General features: G+C 43.1%; 2 protein-coding genes across 6 annotated transcripts in view; one reads left to right on the top strand and one right to left on the bottom strand.

The window, feature by feature from the left end:
* RALGPS2 (Ral GEF with PH domain and SH3 binding motif 2) overlaps window positions 1-19881 on the bottom strand; it is a 297768-nt gene that overhangs the window by 89293 nt on the left and 188594 nt on the right. For all 5 annotated transcript variants that reach the window (XR_004646742.1, XM_034778255.1, XM_034778258.1 and 2 more), the window contains 2 exons: window positions 2511-2648; window positions 1947-2037 (listed from right to left, as the gene is read on the bottom strand). Coding sequence is in view for 4 of the 5 variants with exons in the window: in XM_034778255.1 (XP_034634146.1) it covers window positions 1947-2037; window positions 2511-2648 (229 nt within the window). In the remaining variant the exon portion in view is untranslated. The remainder of the gene's footprint in view (window positions 1-1946; window positions 2038-2510; window positions 2649-19881) is intronic.
* The window catches only part of ANGPTL1 (angiopoietin like 1), a 40512-nt gene continuing 27904 nt past the window's right edge, over window positions 7274-19881 (top strand). The window contains exon 1 of the mRNA XM_034778259.1: window positions 7274-7789. The gene's annotated coding sequence lies outside the window, so the exon portion shown is untranslated. The remainder of the gene's footprint in view (window positions 7790-19881) is intronic.

Raw genomic sequence — 19881 nt, 5'->3', positions numbered from 1 at the left:
CTTGGCTAATAGCCATTGAGGGACCTATCTTCCATGAACTTATCTAATTCTTTTTTTGAATCAGATATACTTTTGTCCCTCACAACATCCCTTGGCAATGAGTTTCACGGGTCAACTGAGTGTTGTGGGAAGAAGTACTTCCACGTGTTTGTTTTAAACTGCTACCTATTAATTTCACTGGATGACCCCTTGTTCATATGTTATGTGAAGGGGTAAACATCACCAGTGAAATGTGCTCTACTATTTTAAAAACAAATGAAATATCCTTCTGCAGATTTTTGATACAATATATAATCATATTGACTGGGTTTTCAAGCTGTTTACTTTTCCATGATGTCTTCAATACTATTGGAAAGCTGCAAACTGCTTTTTGCTGAACATTTTGATGAACTGACCATTTTTAAATTAACATGAAGTTAGGAAGAACTTTTTAGAAAATAAAAGTTTAAAGGTTTGTTAGCCACAGGAATAATTTATACAATATTGTTAACATTTTAAAATTACCAGTTCAATACAGCTTCACGAAAAAGGAAACTGTTTAAGTACTTTTTCTTCTGAGACTTAATTTTAAGTAACTATCTTAATTGTGGATAGTTACCTTTCTGACCCTTCACCTGTCACAGAAAAGGGGTAGTTTTCCTTTGAAGAGAAAGAAAATGCTACAAGATTTAAGTATCAATTGGTTTTCTCAAAGTAGTAATGGCCATCTCCTTTCACCTTGAAGAGACTAAACTTATTATCTCCACAATTTTCTCAGTATACAAAGGCATATGCACTGCTAAAATCATATTCCTCATTCAGTTAAACCACATGACTCCATTGACTTCGCCTAGTCGATAAAATGAAGATAGGAATCGCTACTTTGGACCAATTCACTATATCTTCTAGTCCAATATCTAATCTCTGACTGTGGTCAGCACCAGATGGTTCACAAGAAGGTGCAAGAATCTCTAATGAACAATTATAGAATAGCTTCCTTAGAATTCCATGGAATTTTCTTTCTAGCTATCACCAATGATTGGCTTATGCCCTGAAGCATAAGGATTTATATCCCTTATAATTTTTAATCTCTCCCATAAACCTATGGATGTTCTATAGTTACTTAGATACATGTAGTTCTTTTTGGAATTCTGCTAAGGTCTTGGAATCAATTATATTTTGTGGCAAATGAGTTACACAGGTTAATTAAGTGTTGTATAAAATTTAATTTCCTTTTATCAAATGTAAATGTATTTCTTTCCATTCTATCGGATACCCTTTAGTTCTTATATGAAAAAGTGTAAAGAGGAGTGCCTAGTTTACCTTCGCTATACCATTCATTACTTTGTATATCTTTATTACCTTATATCTCCTCTCCAAACAGTTCCATCTTTCCACTCTCTCCTCATATGCAAGTCTCTCCATGCCTGTTATTTTCATTGTCTACTTCTGTATCCCTTCTATTATGCTTAAAGGGTTTTCCAAATAAAAAAAATTCCACTCTGCATTTTTAATTCTTTCTATTGTTACAACACCTAAAATTACTGAAATAGAGTAATGAAAAAAAAACACTGCTCTGATCAGTTTGTTTACTTTCTGCCTTCAACAGCATTTTGCAGTTTTACAGCAGAGTAAAGATACTATACTGGATTTTTTCCAACTTTAATGTTTAATTTTCTTAAATATCTATCCCTCAAACAATAACATAAAATAAAACGTTTAAAGGAAAAATTTAAGTCACGACTACTGTTGCTTATTTTCTAACTCCAATTTCTTCTCAGTCTCCTTATAGTAAAGAAAGAGAGACTTAAGAGAGTGGCAGCGTTGAGGTTGGATTCATTTACCTAAATGAAAGCAGCGTCTCTTGCCTGCTCATTATTGTATTCAAGGTTTCTGTTACATAAAACTCACTTTTTTAGAAGGGAAAAGAAAAGGTTACCTAGTCAGTTGTAGAATTTTATACTTACTTGTAATTGTCATCTTCCACAAACTTTTGTAGCTCTTCTATGTATTGAACTGAGTTCAAGTATTTTTGGACATGAGGCAACAGAGGAATATCTAGAGAAGAGGCAATATATCAGTTATCACTATGTCATTCATCATTAGACAAAGGGAGTTTCTTGAAAACATCTGCATACAAGCAGATATTTCTCTTGCTGTCTTTAGTTGGGGCCATAAAATACAATGATCCCTCACCACTGTTTTGCAGTTTTTTGTTCCCCCTCATCCATAACCATGCCTGGGCTGACCTCCCCTGCACCCAAGGAAGGCCAGATCTTCACAGCATGTATTTTGAAAACACAGAAGAGATAAATAGAGGATAAGTAAGTCTCATTCTATCTCTGCCTGCTGACAGGAGAGATAACCCAACAATTCCAGAATTTGGTTTTAATAAGGTTTATGGTTTTAAGATGGGAATGGTACATTAATTGGTTAAGACTTATTAAATAACAGCTTGGTTGAAGATGAACATTTTTATTTTATTAGTTGCCCTCAATAATACTGCAAAAGAAATAAATGAGCTAGATTACCATATTCACAGGACTGCTGAAAATCTGAGATTATTCTAAGTATGTTGTTCATTAAATTTGATCTCTGCTCGCTTTCCAGAATGCTCCCTGTAGATGGGTATGCGGAGTCAATATATGTCAAGTCCGAGAGATAAATACCTGAATGAATAAGATTAGAGTGAATATTTCCTTTATTAAATGTTTCAAATTTAAAAGAAAAAGCAATTAATTGAATTTGAATGTACTTCTGCTCACACTTACTAATGTGTACAAGGATCCACTGTGACATTTAATCTTTGTCTTGTTCCAGGAGCAATGTGCCTGCAAGAGCTCTTTGCTGGTTTGTGCCTCAAGGAGGCACAAATAATATTGCTTGGAAATGTTGTGCCACCCCTTGGAGGATTCAATAAGTACTCCCTTTCATCACTTGTCCAGTGGTTTTGCCTCATTCCTTTCTCAGCCCTATTTGCAGTGAACAGCTCCAGCAGCAGTACTAGCTCAGTGAAATCTTTGCGCTTTCCGAGTGAAAGGACTTGCATTCTCTCCCAGGGGTGAAAGTAACTTAAAGGACTTACCAGTACGCCAGAGTCCTGAGTGGGGGCCTGGACTCAACTGGAAGAGGTGTGGCCTCAACCGGAAGAGGTGGGGCCTTTAAATCAAGATTTAAAGGCCCCGGGGCTCCGGCTGGGAGCCCCAGGGCCTTTAAATAACCCCCCAAGCTACCAGCTACAGAGGCAGCTGGAAACCCTGGAGCTAAGGGGCGATTTAAAGGGCCCGGGGCTCCTGACACTATGGGGAGACCTTTAAAGCACCGTCGGAGCCCTGCCACTGCTGCCCCTCCCCTGGGGCTCTGGCAGCCGGGCTCAGGCGGTGCTTTAAAGGGCCCGGGGCTCCCCGCAGTGACAGGAGCCCCGTGCCCTTTAAAGCACTGAACGAGCCCTGCTGCCTGAGCCCCTGGGTAGGCGGCAGGGCTCGGGCGGCGCTTTAAAGGGCTCCCAGCAGCGGCAGGAGCCCCAGGCCCTTTAAAGCACCAGCCTGGGGAAGCTGGTTCGGTCTGGTACGCCATACCAGCCTACTTTCACCTCTGTTCTCTACACAGTTGCCAGGCACAATGGAAGGTTGGAAGCTTTCCTTGTGTATTATACAGGGACCAGGCACAATCTGACCTTTAGTCTTTGACAGTGGAAGCATATTAACATTTCAGAATCTGCAAAGTAAGTATCAAACTATGTGCAACTATGCCAGGTCTCATTTCTAAGCTTTTGTCATCCCAACAATTAATCATCATTCACTTGACAAGCCTGTAGGGGTATTCAACACAGAAGGTTCAAAAACATGAACTTTGTTAAACGTTTTCAATGTGATAAAATCTAATAAGATGTAAGTTTTTATCAGGGGAGATTAACTAACCATTGGAACACTTTTCCAATGTGGTGATTCTTCATCACTAGCATTTATGAAACCAAGACTGGATGTTTTTCTAAAAGATATAATCTAGTTCAACCAGGAATTATTTGGAGGCAGTTCTATGCCTGTTATATACAGTTATCAGACTGGATGATTAGCTTCTGGCCTTAGAATCTATGAATATTTAATTCCCACAACTCAGCTGTGTTGAAACACACCAACAGAAAAATCTCCCTTTCTATGCCAGCAAAAAAGAAAAGAAAAGCTTCTCAAATTGCAGCAACGGGAAAGCGTTTGCTAGACAAAGAGTATACACAAATTGAAAACTGATTAGGACACTTGGATTAACACCCTCCTCCCATAGGTGATGGAACTAGGGCTGATGGGAAGGAGGGGTGGGCTGCCACATCCCCAGGCTTGAAGTGGTTTCCATCATATACAGGGTTTACAGTTTGCTTCAATGGCTTTCAGTACCCCCACTATACAAACTGTTCCAGGACCCCTGCCTCTCCCCCACACTTTGTAAAAGCTCTACAGGATCTTTAATGATTATGAGTGTTTAGTGTCTTAATTCCAAATCTCATCTTTAAAGCTTCCATCTTCTTCCTTCACCACTGGCAACTTCATTATTCTCTGTCCCAAAGGCTCAAAACTTTGAAGTTAAAAGCAAGCAGGATTTAACAGCAGCATTAATGTGTGTGAAGAAGGAGGGGGGAAAAGCAGTAAAAGAAGACATCAAAGTCCATGTATTCCTCTCCATTTCCACTTTCAAAGCCTTGTCCCAGCCCTGACCATTTATTGCTGCAACAAATGCAACACTATTCCCTCTCACCAACATGACACTTGCATCACATTTCCTTTAATTCCCTTGCATGTTGGAAGAGGGGCCCTCACTATCTACAGATAAGGTGGGTGAAGAATGGACTGTAAGGAGTGGAAAAAAGGCTACTGAATTTCATCTCCATCACAAGGCTGGCTGAGTTATCAATGCAAAGTGTCATGCTTTGTGTGGGGATGGGTGAATTTCATTCTAAATATATACATGCCCCAATATAGCCACACAATTTTTAAATTCATTTCACTAATAGCTTATTTGTTACACAAGAATTCAAAAGTGCTGAAAAGGTAGAACCTTGAGTTTTTCCTCTATCAGGGATAGATGTAATATCAAACATCTGTCTAGGGTAAGGGCATGATGATTATGCATGAGTTTTATCCCCTTGACATTTTGCCATTATTTTTTATTCATGATTTAACAGCAGGTTGCTATGTATCATAACTATCCCTAATGCCTTTTTCCACTAAAAACCAGTAAGCAAAACTGTGCACAACTATGGGAAAAATGAAAGTCTTTATTTCTGATGAGTTTGAAGACATTTCTCTCCAATTCCCTCATTTTGGATTCTGAAGTAGAAAATGCTTTTGTTTCAACTGCTCTTCTACCACACTGGTTGCGTAGATCTCTTCTCTTGGTTTGAGCTTTATGTCTTCTATTTACCACTTCTACATCTACTGCTGTTTCAGCATCTGGTAAGAGCTTCTCATGGTCTGCACATTTCACTGTAGGGATGCACACACATACTTACACCCCCCCCCCCCCCAGGAGATATCAATATCATAAGAAAATGTGACTGCTTTGCCTACATTCTGCTCGCTAATCCGTCTTTACTGTGACTATGCTAACACTGTAAACTTCTGAGCAGCTTGATGCTGCTACCACTTAAAAACAACCTGTTACAGAAATGATTTCCTTTCATCCCCCAAGATACAGTCTGAAGTGCAGGACAGGCAATATTCAGTCCTGTATCTGTTAAAAGGCCCAATATAACATGACCCTGTAGGGTGAGAAAAACTTCATAGATTACCCTTGGAATGGGGAAAATCTCAGTTTTCTAATGAGACAAAGCACTTGCTTCAGCCCTGGAAGGTTTCAATATATCCAACCTTAAATTCAATACTTTGTACAAAAAACCCTGCTATTTTAGGTAATACTTATGGGACTTCTAAAATTAGTTATTTTTTCTTTTTTCTGAGACCTGTATAATTAGGGTCAAAGTAACCCAAAAATGTTTGGCTTTGCAGGTGGAAGAACATTAAAAAAACACTTCGTTGGAGCAGTGATTGTGTTTGTACAGCTCCTAACACAGTGGAGCTCTCAGTCCTGAGTGGGGCCTCTGGGCATTGCTCCAATATTAATATACAAACACAGTCTGCATGCACACAGAAGCAAGTTAAAAGCCTTCTGGTTGAAAGGTGACAAAAAAGTTCATAGAAAGTTATTAAATAGAATCTGATATAGAGTTTAATTTTATTTTCATCTAATTTTTAATTCAGGATTTTTTATTCTGCTAATCTTAGAATATTAATTTATTTAAATTATAAATTAATAACTGTCAAATTATTATTTAATATTTATATTATGGTGGTACCTAAAGGTTTTAGCCATGTTAGGTACCATTGTACTAGGCAGTGTCCAGAGATAGTTGTTAAAAGTCCCTGATCTGAACAGAATACTATCTAAAACAGAAAGAAGGGTGAATAATGTTTACTGGTTCAAACAACAGAGATTCATAAGGAACAAAAGTGTAGTATTGGTTATAAATTTGTGGATTAGTGAACAGATTATTTCTGGAAGGAGATATCTAAACAATTATTTCTTCCTTAAAGTTAAGTGACAGCATTTTTATCTTTAGCACAATTAAGAGTACCTTTCTAGAGAACTCCTCTGCAAAATACAAGATCCTTGGACCTATTTATCAAATCTAAAACAATTTTAAGAGAAAAAAAACAAATAAACCATAAAATTTAGTCAGTCATTTCTGAAGAAATTGACAACTACACTAAACAAAACCCCAAACTAAATCGACTCCTGTACACAAACTCTCAAGTCACAGAATTAAAAGCTGACGACGGTATCCTTCGTTTCTTAAAAATACGTAATACATGTGGCTTCTGCTTCTTTTAATGCTAATCAGATGGCATCAAATATTCTAATACTTAACCCAACACCAAACATAGCTTTAACATTTTCCACATGTATCAGATTCTTTGAGAATGTAACAACAGCTAAAACTGTTTCTTATTAAGTGAACTTCAAGAATTGAATGTGACATTCTGTTCAACATTCTTCTAGACTATAAATGGTTCATTTTTCCTGTTGTACCCAGTCAGTCTGCCTCTTTTATTCCTGGGAACACAAGTTGAGTTCATCAGTCTGAAAGAATCTTTCTTCTAAATGAACCCCAGTACTGTAAAAACTTGAAAGGCATCTTTAGGCTGTGAAATAAAATGTTAGTTTTGTAATTGCCTGCTGAACTCTTGCACAGACTGTTTCCATATAGTGCCCTCCCTCTAACCAGCAAACAATCTTTCCTTGTCCATAGCTCTTCAGCCTCCCCTTGCCCTTTCATAAAGGCTATGATAGGAAACCCTAAGGAGTTTTGTTTGCTCTTCAGTGAGTTCATAGTGACATCAGAGGTGGGCTGAACGGCTAAGTCTAGTGCGTGTTTGTTTAAGAAAAGGAAAACTGTCCAAGCGTACTGTATATGGAATCTGGGTCAGCTGTAGCTGGTTAATGCATTTCTGCATGTGACAGTAAGACACAGCAGCTTCAAACACACTACTATCCCTTTTTCTGGAATAGAATACACTGGAACTTCAGTTATGTTTCTTAGAGAGATTTAGTTAGATTGATTTTTTTATTCTATTAAATCTGCAGGAAGACTATCAATTCTTTAATACAGTTTGGATCTAACAGGGCAAGAAAAAAAGTTTTCACTAGAACTACAGATTAACAAACAATAACACTGGTAACACAAAGAAGAAAAAACAAGTTGACTTCTGGATTTTCAATCTACTGTAGAAGCAAAAAGCAGCAGCAAAATTTGTTTTTGGTAAGTTTTCTATTTAAGCTTAATTGCAAACCCATAGGTAAATTATTTGCAAGCAAGTCTGCATGTGGCTGTTGTATATATATGCACAATTCTGCATGAGATTGATACATTTATGTATATAATACTATCCTAAGAGTTATTTGACAATCTCAAACATTAAACTAATTTCTGTAGCATCTGATAATAATCATTAAAAAACTCTACGACACTAGAACAGTTTAACATAGGGGAAAATCATGACAGCATGAACCAATTCATTTGTTTGAGTTGTTTTGAAATACTTTCTAGTCCAATTTTTATTCTACTGCATCTGTAAATTTTATTTTAGGTTAGCTTAATGACTTAGTGCACATATATGGTTATAGAAAATCAGCAGATAGCATAAAGAAAATTATTTAGTATATGTAGTTAGTGTATCTTGAACATAATGGGTAACACCCTGGCCCCGTCAAAGTTAATGGCAAAGTTCCCACTGACTTCAATAGAGCCAGGATTTCACCCAACTTCACAGAGCATACTGGTAAGCTAGCACTATTAGAGCTAGAAAATGGATATCCAAGTAAAACCACTTTAGAAGAAAACAGACCAGCACAGTCAACAATTCAAACAGCTACTAATATGCATCAATCCAACTAATATGTTTTATTAGGGGAATTTCTATCCAAGACTACTATTTGCATTTTCTCTATTAACAAACAATTATTCCAGTTGTACAAACAAACAAGAATAATATTGGTCATATATCAGTTCAAAATAACATTAAAACCTGTAACTTGACAGAAAATCAAGTTGTTTAAATCCAAATTCTTGTAGCCAAATACTCATCTTTTCCTTTCCTTTAAAAGCTTTAACTATGTGTAATAAAGGATAGCTGTGTGTACATTTGGCTACTGGTGTGTTCCCAATGCATCCACAAAACTACAGGACTAAAATTTAAGAGAATGAAAGTTAATTATTGAATGACTGGTTAAAGTGCAAAGCCCCTGAAGTGTTTCATAAATAATATTGTGAATCCTAGTTTACAACTGTATTTATGCTAAATGGAGAAACACTTAAGGTTTTTATATTTGAAAAATCAAAATGGTTAAACTTGAAATCTAGTTATTAGGACTGAAGAAAAAAGCAGAATTAAAAAAATATCAACAGTTTAAACAAAGTTTACACTTTTCATCTCCCCCAATGCATTTTTCAAGACGGATAAATACAAAAACATTAAACCATCTAGAACAATAGAAAAGATATAAAGTAACTATTTGTATTTACCAATCCTCAGGAATCACCTGCAGATTAAGAGACCCCAGAAAAAAAGCTAAAGGGAAATGTAGGTGTGGCAAAAAAAGTTTTTTGGGAAAAATAACTATGGGATAAAACAAAAGTCTTAGACATTCTTGACAACCTGTTAAATTCTTTAAACGGTAAATGACTACTTTTTCTAACCCTCCTCTGGCTCCCATTACAATATGCTATGGGGTGTAACCAAGAAAGCAGAATGTCATTGGAAAAATCTACATTGTGTGTTTTTGAAAGTAGTCTTTACTACCGACACATTTAGTTACTTAAGGTCTTTACTACACACATTTTAGAACAGTTCCTAAAATATCTCAACAGCTGAGTCAATAATTCTGGAGCTATATGTTTTTGGACTCTAGGCACTAGTTTTTTGCTCTGAAGGGTTTATTTTAAATAATCAGTGGAATATCAATATTTATAGTCAGAATATTTTGGACCTTATGGAAAGTGTAGCTTCTGCCAAAAGTTACATAACTGTTACCAAGTTTATTCTGACAGCAATAACTGGTTTTAATTGGCTGTTCCTCAGATGTGCTGCTATTAATCTGGTCTGTGAGAGGTATATACTGATTAATGAACCAAAACTTCTCAGAGCCTACCTACTGCCAAGTGCAAAATGTTTTCAATATCAGTTCTGCAGAGAATTTCTAAACATGCGCAATGCTCACCAGTCTAGTATTTCTGCTTGTTAAAAAGTTACATGTAGGTAATGTAGTTGCAAACAAAAGCCAAAACTTCTGGCTACCAGGAACACAGTGACTTTTGAATCTGAATAGCTTTAAAAAAACAAACAAAAAAACCTGAGGATTTCATTGATGTTTTTGCTAAATTTTCATAATATATGGCATGATAATCTTTAAAATCCTCTTCTGCTGAGAGATTTTCTTTCAATTTTTAATTTTAAAAGCAATTGTCAAGTTTCCCTCCTGAAAATTTTTTTAAAAATCACCTGAAGATTTTAGCCTATCTTGAAAATAGCCTTCTGTTTGTCCTAAGGAGTATTTTGAGTAGAAATGCTAAACATAATTCTGTTGTACCACTATAGTGATCTGACACACAAAATACAAGATTGTATTATTACTGGATTCTAGTGAACAGAGATTTAAGTAATCCAGTTATATAGTCCAAAGTAGAGGCACTCGCTGAACAACTGCTTGTCTACATGGTGTAGTTTACCAGTAGAACTATATGAATATAATCATACCAGTATAACTGCGCCTGTAGACACAGTTATTCCAGGATAAGAGTGGTTTTTTTGTTTAGTTTATGTCATTTTGAAAACATAAAATAAGCCCTCTCCCCCAAAGCCACTCTTATTCTGGAATAAGTATGTCCACATGGAGAATTATACCAGGATGGTTCTGTGGGTAAATTTCCCCACATAGACATTCCCTAAGAGATTTTTCGCTTCTTTTAACAAGGACAAAGCTGTTCAGATGTGTATAACAATAAGATGAAAAACTCATAATGTGGAAAAATAATTTGCTTTGTTATAAAGCTGTGCTTTTTCTTCTACTGTGTGTGTTCTTAAAGTATGTGCATGTGTGCACCTAAGACTAACTTCCTCTTATTATTTAGAATTTGTCTACTATTTATGACTGCATCTTGTTTTAAAGGTGAACTCTGGAGAAAGTAAAGAAATGCACTGATAATATGTTCTCCAATCAAACAAAGGCCAAAAGCCTGTCCTCAGATTGCATGTTAAATTTCCATCAGTTTCAATAGCAGTAGCCTATGCATATCTGAGGGCAGAATCTGGTCCTAAAAAGTGGAATGAATTAGAAAAATCTGTCATCCCTACTAAGGGAATAAAATCTTTTAGATCTTCAAATTCTATCCTGAGACACAAAATACAAGATGTAATTAAAATATACAAAGTAATTAGAGGGGATTGAAAAACAGGACTTATTTCATGCGATTGAAAGACCACTGTAAACCTTAAATCAACAAAACTTGGAAAATATGTAATCTGTTAGACAGATCACATTTAGCAAAATGACTTAAACCAATTTACATTACAGTTTCTTCCATGGTTTCAAAATTCTAGTATGCTCAGTATGAAAACCACATCAGCTCAAATCAGAACAAATAAATAGCTTTCTTTGTATACAATTCAAATATACCAATTAGAAAATTATACTCTCCACACCTACCCCCCTCTGAATACCTCTGCCGGCACGGACGTATTTAAAAGACATACAGTATTTGTTGGGTAACATGTCATAACCAGGGAGAAACCAATGCTACACTGCAAATGAAAAATTAGGTTGGGTTTGGATTTTTTTTTTTAAGTTGGTAATAAAGAACATTATTCCTAATTAAATAACAGCTTTGTAATAAATAAACCAGAAGAGGAATTTTGAAACAAAAATAATTAAAGGTAAATTGAAATGCTTTGTTCTGTATTTCCTTTTAAAATTGAGCCTGAGAAAATGTAATGGTACTCTAACTCAAGCTCTATTCACAGTACCTGAATTTTTTTGCTAAAATGTTCAACAATATAACATACAGTGCAAGAGCTCTGTGTGGCTCGAAAGCTTGTCTCTCTCACCAACACAAGATGGTCCAATAAAAGATATTATCTCACCCACAATATAATAGCTAATATTGAGACAAGTAACATTTTATTTGCTGGTCTGCAGACTCAGTAAGACACCCCTGCACTAGTTTACATTCAGTATATTTTCTTCACAGTCGTAAGGCTTCAGAATTAAAAAAAAAAAAAATCAAAATAAATATGCTACAGAATCTGATAGGAACACCAGAAAAGTGCCAGAAGAGTATACCATTGACTTCCAGCACTACCTGGCCCCTTGTTTGAGATCTTTAATCTCTAGCAGGATACATGGGCACAGTGAAACATTACAAATAAATGCATTTTAAATCAGCGGTGTTGCAAACTCTTCCTCTTCATTTACTTGTCAAGACCTGAGTTCAAGCCCTTGGAGTTCTATATTTCCCCTTAAAGTTGCAGGCATTTCTAGACCTGGATATGAAATACAGATCCTTGATCTGCTTAAAAAGTCTTTTTTCCCCCCTATAACAGTTAATGACACCACATAAATTCTTCAATCTATGATTGACTACTAAAAAAACCCTTTCATTTTATATTTTATTTTTAAAATGAATTTGTCATTTTTAGGTCATACATTTTATCATCAATTTTGGATTTTTAAAGTTTTTAAAGTACAAGTGTTTGAAAACATTTCAGTTTATCTTTAAATAAAACCATCTGATCTGTTTATTCAAACAAGAGATGAAGGCTACTTAAGAACATAATGTAAGAATGCCCATACTGCAACAGACCAATGGTCCATCTAAGCCCAGTATCCTGTCTTCTGACAGTGGCCACAGCCAGATGCTTCAGAGGGAATGAACAGAACAGGGCAACTATTGAGTGATCCTAAGCCTCTGACTGCCAGATGCTGGGACTGGACCACAGGGGATGAGACACCCCTTACATGGGTACTTATGGGTATTGAGTTGCTTGGTGGTGTTTAATGGTAGAACATTCTCCAAGCAGTGCCTGTTAGAACAAATGTGCATTCCCTCCTAACCCTCTTCCAGGGCCGGCTCCAGGCACCAGGTGCTTGGGGGCAGCTGCTCCGGAGAGGGGCGGCACGTACAGCTATTCGGCGGCAATTCGGCGGACGGTCCCTAACTCCCGCTCGGAGCGAAGGACCTCCCGCCGAATTGCTGCCACAGATCGCGATCACGGCTTTTTTTTTGGCTGCTTGGGGCGGCCAAAACCCTGGAGCCAGCCCTGTCCTCTTCTCACCATTTCCAAATGATCTGAGGGTGAAGCTATATAATGGGGCACTGCACCCACTACTGCCTCAGTTCCTTCACCACTAAGCCAGCGGAACCACAATAGGACTCTGAGAAGAAGTATGAATATGCATAGTAATCTTGAAGAACTCAAGTTACAAATAAATAACCTTCATTTCTTCAAGCAGCTCTGCATATTTCTACTTATGTATAGTTTGACAAGTAGTGCTGAAAGCTCAGGAGGTAGGACCAGAGAAAAGACCGTTACCTTTTCTGTAACTGGTGTTCTTCGAGATGTGTTGCTCATGTCTGTTTCACAGTAGGCGTGCATGCTCGCCATGTGCACCGATGTCCGAAGTTTTCCCCCAGCATTATCCGTCGGGGAGCGCCCCTAGCAACCCCTGGAGTTGCGCCTCCATGGTGCGGTATAAGGTGCACTGCACGCTCCCCCCACCCTCAGTTCCTTCTTGCCAGACAACTCCGACAGAGGGGAAGGAGGGCGGATGTGGAATAGACACGAGCAACATATCTTGAAGAAAACCAGTTACGGAAAAAGTAACTGTCTTTTCTTCTTCTAGTGATTGCTTATGTGTATTCCACAGTAGGTGATTCCAAGTTATATCTGTTGGAGGTGGGTAAGAGTTCACAAATTCTCAGGATGGTTTGGGAGACGATCACATAATGCGAAGTGAAAGTGTGAACTGAAGACCACATATCAGCCCTACAAATGTCCTGGATGGGGACATGGGCCAAAAAGGTGGCTAACGAGGCCTGCGCCCTAGTCGAGTGTGCCCTCACAATTGACAGTGGGTGTCAAAACTATAAAGTGAAGGGTAACAGCCCTCCTGTGTACAATACTATAAAATCCCTCCTGGCCAGAGACTCCAAAATCCTTTTACCTGTAAAGGGTTAAGAAGCTCAGGTAACCTGGCTGACACCTGACCCAAAGGACCAATAAGGGGACAAGATACTTTCAAATCTTGGTGGGGGGAAGGCTTTTGTTTGGGCTCTTTGTTTTGGGGGGAGTTCGCTCTTGGGACTAAGAGGGACCAGACATCAATCCATGCTCTCCAAATCTTTCTGAACAAGTCTCTCATATTTCAAACTTGTAAGTACAGCCAGGCAAGGCGTGTTAGTTTTATCTTTGTTTTCTCAACTTGTAAATGCACCTTTTACTAGGGTGTTTACCTCTGTTTGCTGTAACTTTGAACCTAAGGCTAGAGGGGGTTCCTTTGGACTCTAAGTTTGATTACCCTGTAAAGTTATTTTCCCTCCTGATTTTACAGAGATGATTTTTACCTTTTTCTTTAATTAAAAGCCTTCTTTTTAAGAACCTGGTTGATTTTTCCTTGTTTTTAGATCCAAGGAGGTTGGATCTTGATCCACCAGGAGTTGGTGGGAGAAAGGAGGGGGATGGTTAATTTCTCCTTGTTTTAAGATCCAAGGGCTTTGGATCTGTATTCACCAGGGAATTGGTGAAGAGAGTCTCTCAAAGCTACCCAGGGAAGGGAATTAGCATGTTGGGAGTGGTGGCAGCAGACCAGATCTAAGCTGGTAGTTAAGCTTAGAAGTTTTCATGCAAGCCCCCACATCTGTACCCTAAAGTTCAGAGTGGGGAAGGAGCCTTGACAGTGGGGGATTCCCACCAGGTCATAACAGGTATGGATACATGATGTGAACCAGTTGGCGAGCTGCTGAGTGGAGATCAGCTGACCCTTCATGCATTTTGCCAAGGCAATGAACAGCTGTGAGGACTTTCTGAACAGTTTTTTCCCCGCTCCAGGTAGAAAGCCAGAGCCCGTCACACATCCAGCCTGTGGAGGCGGCACTGCTCACTGGACGCATGGGGCTTGAGGCAGAGGACCGACAGAAAAATGTTCTGACCCATGTGGTAGGCGGAGACCAGTTTCTGGAGGAATGAAGGATGTGAGCAGAGCTGAACCTTATCCTTATGGAACACCATGTACAGGGGCTCGGAGGTCAGGGCCCTGAGTTCTGAGACCCATCTAGCTGACGTGATCGCCACCGGGAAGGCTACCTTCCACAAGAGGTGCAACCAGGAGCATGTAGCTAGCGGCTCAAACGGGGGGCCTCTGAGGCGGGCCAGTGGCACCAGGCTCAGGTCCCACTGTAGGACTGAGGGCCTGACGAATGGGAAGAGACGATCCAATCCCTTAAGGAATCAGCCAGTCATAGCATGAGAGAATACCATGTGGCCCTGCACCGGCGGGTGGAAGGCCGATATGGCCGCCAAGTGTACCTTGACAGACAAGGGCGACAGGCCCTGGGCCCTAAAGTGAAGGAAGTTGTCCAAAATGAGCCGGATTGAAGCAGCCACGGGGGAAAGACGCCCCGCTCATCTGCCCATCGGGAGAACCGAGACCACTTTGCCAAGTAGGCTCGGCACATGGAGGGGCGCCTGCTTCCAAAAGGACGCGCTGAACCCCCTCCGAGCACGTCCTCTCCTCCCAGCCTAACCATTGAGCAGCCATGCCGTGAGGTGGAGTGCTGCTAGGTTGGAGTGAAGGAGGCGGCCCTGGTCCTGGGAGAGCAGGTCCGGGCGGGACGGCAACGGTGGGGCGACCGCCAGGCCCATGAGGGTCCCGTACCAATGCTGCCTGGGCAATCAGTAGGACCGGGCCTCGTCTGTCTTTACCTCTTCCAGGACCTTGCCTATCAGTGGGAACGGGGGGAAGGCATAGAGAAACCAGCCTGACCAGGACAGGAGGAGGGCATCGGAGATAGCACCCCCCCACCCCCCGAGCAGAACTGGGGACAGCGACGGTTCTGCTGAGTCGCAAACAGGTCCACCTGGGGAGTTTCCCACTCTTGGAAAAGTCTATACACCACCTCTGGGTGAAGAGACCACTCGTGTTGAGGGGAGAAGTCCCTGCTCAAGTGATCCACCCATTCCGGGCACCCGGTAGGTGGTAGGCAAATGTCATGGCTATCCAGAAGTCTCACAGCCTGAGGGCTTCCTGGCAGAGGATCGGGCCCCGCCTTGCTTGTTGATGTAAAACATCGAGGCCGCGTTGTCTGTGAGAACCCTGACCACCCGGCCCTCCAGGTGCGAGCGGAAGGCCATGCATGCCAGCCACACCACCCTGAGCTCCTTGATGTTTATGTGGAGGGTCAGGTCCTGCGCAGACCACAGACCTTGGGTCTGAACGTCCCCAACATGGGCTCCCCACCCCGGATCCGATTCATCGGACACCAGTTCCATCGACAGTGGCCTGCCTGTGAATGGGACCCCCTGGAGGATGTTCCCCGGGGGGGACCACCAATGTAGGGAGGCGATCACCGGTTCACCACAGCAAGGACTTTGTCCATCCTGACTCTGGCCTGGGAGAATGCCGAGGCCAACCAGAGCTGGAGGGGCCTCATCCTGAGTCTGGCATGGCAGACCCCATACGTGCACGCTGACATGTGACCCAAGAGCTGGAGGCACTCTCTGGCTGTTGTCACTGGAAACATCGTGACTGTGTCGATGAACCCTTTCAGGGTCTCAACTCTGTCCTGAGGGAGGCAGGCAGGCTCTGGCTGACATGGCATCAGGACTGCCCCAATAAACTCTATGTGTTGTACGGGAACTGGACTTGGTGTCGTTTACCAACAGGCCCAAAGTGGCGCACGTGGACAGACGGAGCACCACGTAATCCCACACCTGCAACTGGGAGCTGCCCTTGACCGGTCAGTCGTCCAGATAGGGGAAGATCTAGACCCCCCCCAGCACCTGAGGTAGGCCGCTACCACCAACATACACTTTGTAAATACCTGGGGGCAGTGGACAGGCCAAATGGGAGGACCGTAAATTGGTAGTGCTCATGCCCAACCGTGAAACGGAGGAAGCGTCTATGCCCCTCGAATATATGGATGTGGAAGTACGCATCCTGCAGATCGAGGGTGGCGTACCAGTCCCCGGATCCAGGGAGGGAATGATGGAGGCCAGGGAGACCATGTGGAACTTGAGCTTCACCATGTACTGGTTCAGGTCTTGCAGGCCTTCGGGATAAGGAAATAGCGGGAGCAGTACACCTTGTGTTTGAACTCCACTGGCACCACTTCCACCACTCCTAGGCCAAGGAGTCGCCCCACCTCCAGCTCAAGCAGAGCCTCGTGAGAGGAGTCCCCCAGGAGGGACGGGGGCAGGGAGGTGGTTGGGCAGGGTGGAGGTAAACTGAGTAACCCCAAGAGATGGTGTTGAGGACCTATTGGTCTGAGGTCAGCCGCGACCACTCCTGGAGGAAAGCACACAACCGGTTGGAGAAGGGAAGCTTTACTGTGGGTGGATCCCTGATGAGAACTGGCAGGGCGCCCCCGGGCATCCCATCAAAACTGCCGTTTCCCTGCCTGTTTGCCCTTATAGAGTCATAGATTCTAGGACTGGAAGGGACCTCGAGAGGTCATCGAGTCCAGTCCCCTGCCCGCATGGCAGGACCAAATACTGTCTAGACCATCCCTGATAGACATTTATCTAACCTACTCTTAAATATCTCCAGAGATGGAGATTCCACAACCTCCCTAGGCAATTTATTCCAGTGTTTAACCACCCTGACAGTTAGGAACTTTTTCCTAATGTCCAACCTAGACCTCCCTTGCTGCAGTTTAAGCCCATTGCTTCTTGTTCTATCCTTAGAGGCTAACAAGGACCCAGGCTGGGGGGCAGGCCAAGACTGCCTCTGTGGGCATGTCTTATAGTCCCGCGACTTTTTATAAGCGGGCTCGTATTTAGAGTGGGCGGTCTGGGTGGGAGCCTGCTGCGGCTTAAACTTAAGTTTAGCCGGAGCTGGAAGACAGAGGCCCAGAGTCTGAAGCATCGTGCAGGAATCTTTCAGGCCATGCAGTTTTATATCCGTTTGGTCCACAAACAGAGCTTTGCCGTCAAATAGGAGGTCCTGCAAGGAGGTCTGCGCCTCACTGGACAGCCCAGAGAGCAGGAGCCACGACGCCTTTCTCATGGACACCGCGGAGGCCATGGACCGCACAGCCATGTCCACTGCATCGGACACTGCCTGCAGGGTTGCCCTGGCAGTCGCTGTACCCTCCTCCACCAGCTCTTTGAACTCCTTCCTGTCACGCTCCTGGAGGGAGTCCTTGAACTTGGGCAAAGAGCCCCACAGGTTGAACTCATACCGGCCCAGGAGAGCCTGATGGTTTGCCACCTGTAACTGGAAGCTCGAGAATGAATACATTTTCCTTTCAAATGAGTCCAGCCACCTTGAATCTTTGTGTTTCGGAGTAGGGGCTGGTTGGCTCTGACTCGACCACCAGGGAGTTAGGGGCAGGATGGGTGTATAGGTATTCATGCCCCTTGGTGGGCACAAAATACTTGCGTTCCGCTCTCTTAGAGATAGGGGCCAATGAGGCCGGGGTTTGCCACAGGGCATTTGAAATTTTCGTCACCCTTTTGTGGAGAGGCAAGGCCACCCTGCCCGGTACTGAGGGGGACAGTACGTTAAACAGGGAGCCCAAGGGCTCCTCCACCTCCTCTGCCTGAAGGTTGAAGCTTGATGCCACCCTTTTCAATAGTTCTTGGTGGGCCTTAGAGTCCTCCTGCAGGACGGAGGAGCCGTAATTGCCTCATCATGGGAGGGCGAGGAGGCCAGCACCATACTTTGCATGTCCACCAGCATTGGAGGGTCCACCATATGGTCGGTCTCTGGGCACGATGCTGAGGATGTACGTCCCACCGACTCCTTTCTCGGAGGCCAGGAGAGGGAGGCCAATAGCCCTTCTGAGGCTCTGGCCACCAAGCAAACCCCCATCGGGGGCTGCGTCAGGGGCCACAGTGCTCACTGGTACTATTGTGCCGGCCATGGGGCCTGGTACCGGGGGAGCGGGCTGTTCGGCCTGGCTGGCCTGACCCATCAATGGATGGCTACGAGGGTATGCCGGGCTGACCTACAACCTGCCACTGTCTCTGGACCGGGAGGAGCGGTGGCGCTGGAAGTGGTGCTGACCCTAAGACCGCAACCTCGACGTGGAGAACCGGTACCATTGGTAACAGCTACTTGGCGATCGGCTCCGACGGGCGGATCTGCGATGGTGACTCGCCGGCGATCTACGCCTGGGGCTCTGGGAGCAGTGCCATAGCAGGGTCCTGGCGCGAGACGACGAATGGGAACGGCGTTAATGTTCGTGTCGCGACTGGCTAGGATAGCCCCTCCAAGATGAGGACCTTCAGCAGCGTCTGCTTCAGTCCCATCAGTGTTCGCTCCTCGAGGCGGAGCAGTGCCTGGAGTCTCGGTTGGACGGAACCCAGCCAACCTGGTGGGCGTCAATGGGGACCTACATGGACTATGCACGGAACGGTCGCTGAGAGGCGAACAGCACTGGGAACATTCCCTTGACTGAAACCGGTACTGAGTCAAGGGCGACTGCAGAGATCCCAGCAGCAGCTTGCCTCTGGACCGTGGGGCCAACATTGATGGTGCCCCTGGTACTGGCATAGACATGATGTCCTGGGCCACCTACAGTGCCTCCGGACATCTGGGGAAGCCTGCACCGACTAGGCCAGGCTACTCCGCTCGACTTGAGTCGGAGGCCTAGAGGCTGATGGGGATAGAGGACTGCCCAACACGGGTCTAGTCTCTGCCCCAGATTTACTCCAGTGCTGCAGCAGAGAAGGCCTCTTCTTAGCCTTCTTGGTGTGCCCCAAGGATGGGGAGCGATGCTGACTGGTAGATGGTGCCAGGGGGTCGCTGGGCACCGACATCGCGGTGCCCGGTGCCGACTCGGAGTGGCGTGTCGGAGTTGGGGGTCAATGCCAACTCCATGAAGATCGCCCGGAGTCTAATGTCTCTCTCTCTCAGTCCAAGGCTTAAACAACTTGCAAATCTTACAATGATCACTGAGATGAGTTTCACCCAAACAGCGTAAACAGTCCGCGTGCAGATCACTCACTGGCATCGGACGCCTACAAGTGTCGCACCACTTAAAACCCGGGGCGCAGGGCATGCCCCGGCCGGGTACACCAACTAAACTAAACTAAACCTAATTGAGTACTAACTACAGGTCACATACACCGAATGAAC

Source organism: Trachemys scripta, chromosome 8 (genome assembly GCF_013100865.1).
Source record: "Trachemys scripta elegans isolate TJP31775 chromosome 8, CAS_Tse_1.0, whole genome shotgun sequence".
In the NCBI taxonomy this organism is placed as follows: domain Eukaryota; kingdom Metazoa; phylum Chordata; order Testudines; family Emydidae; genus Trachemys; species Trachemys scripta.
This window is presented reverse-complemented; position numbering and strand designations above follow the sequence as displayed.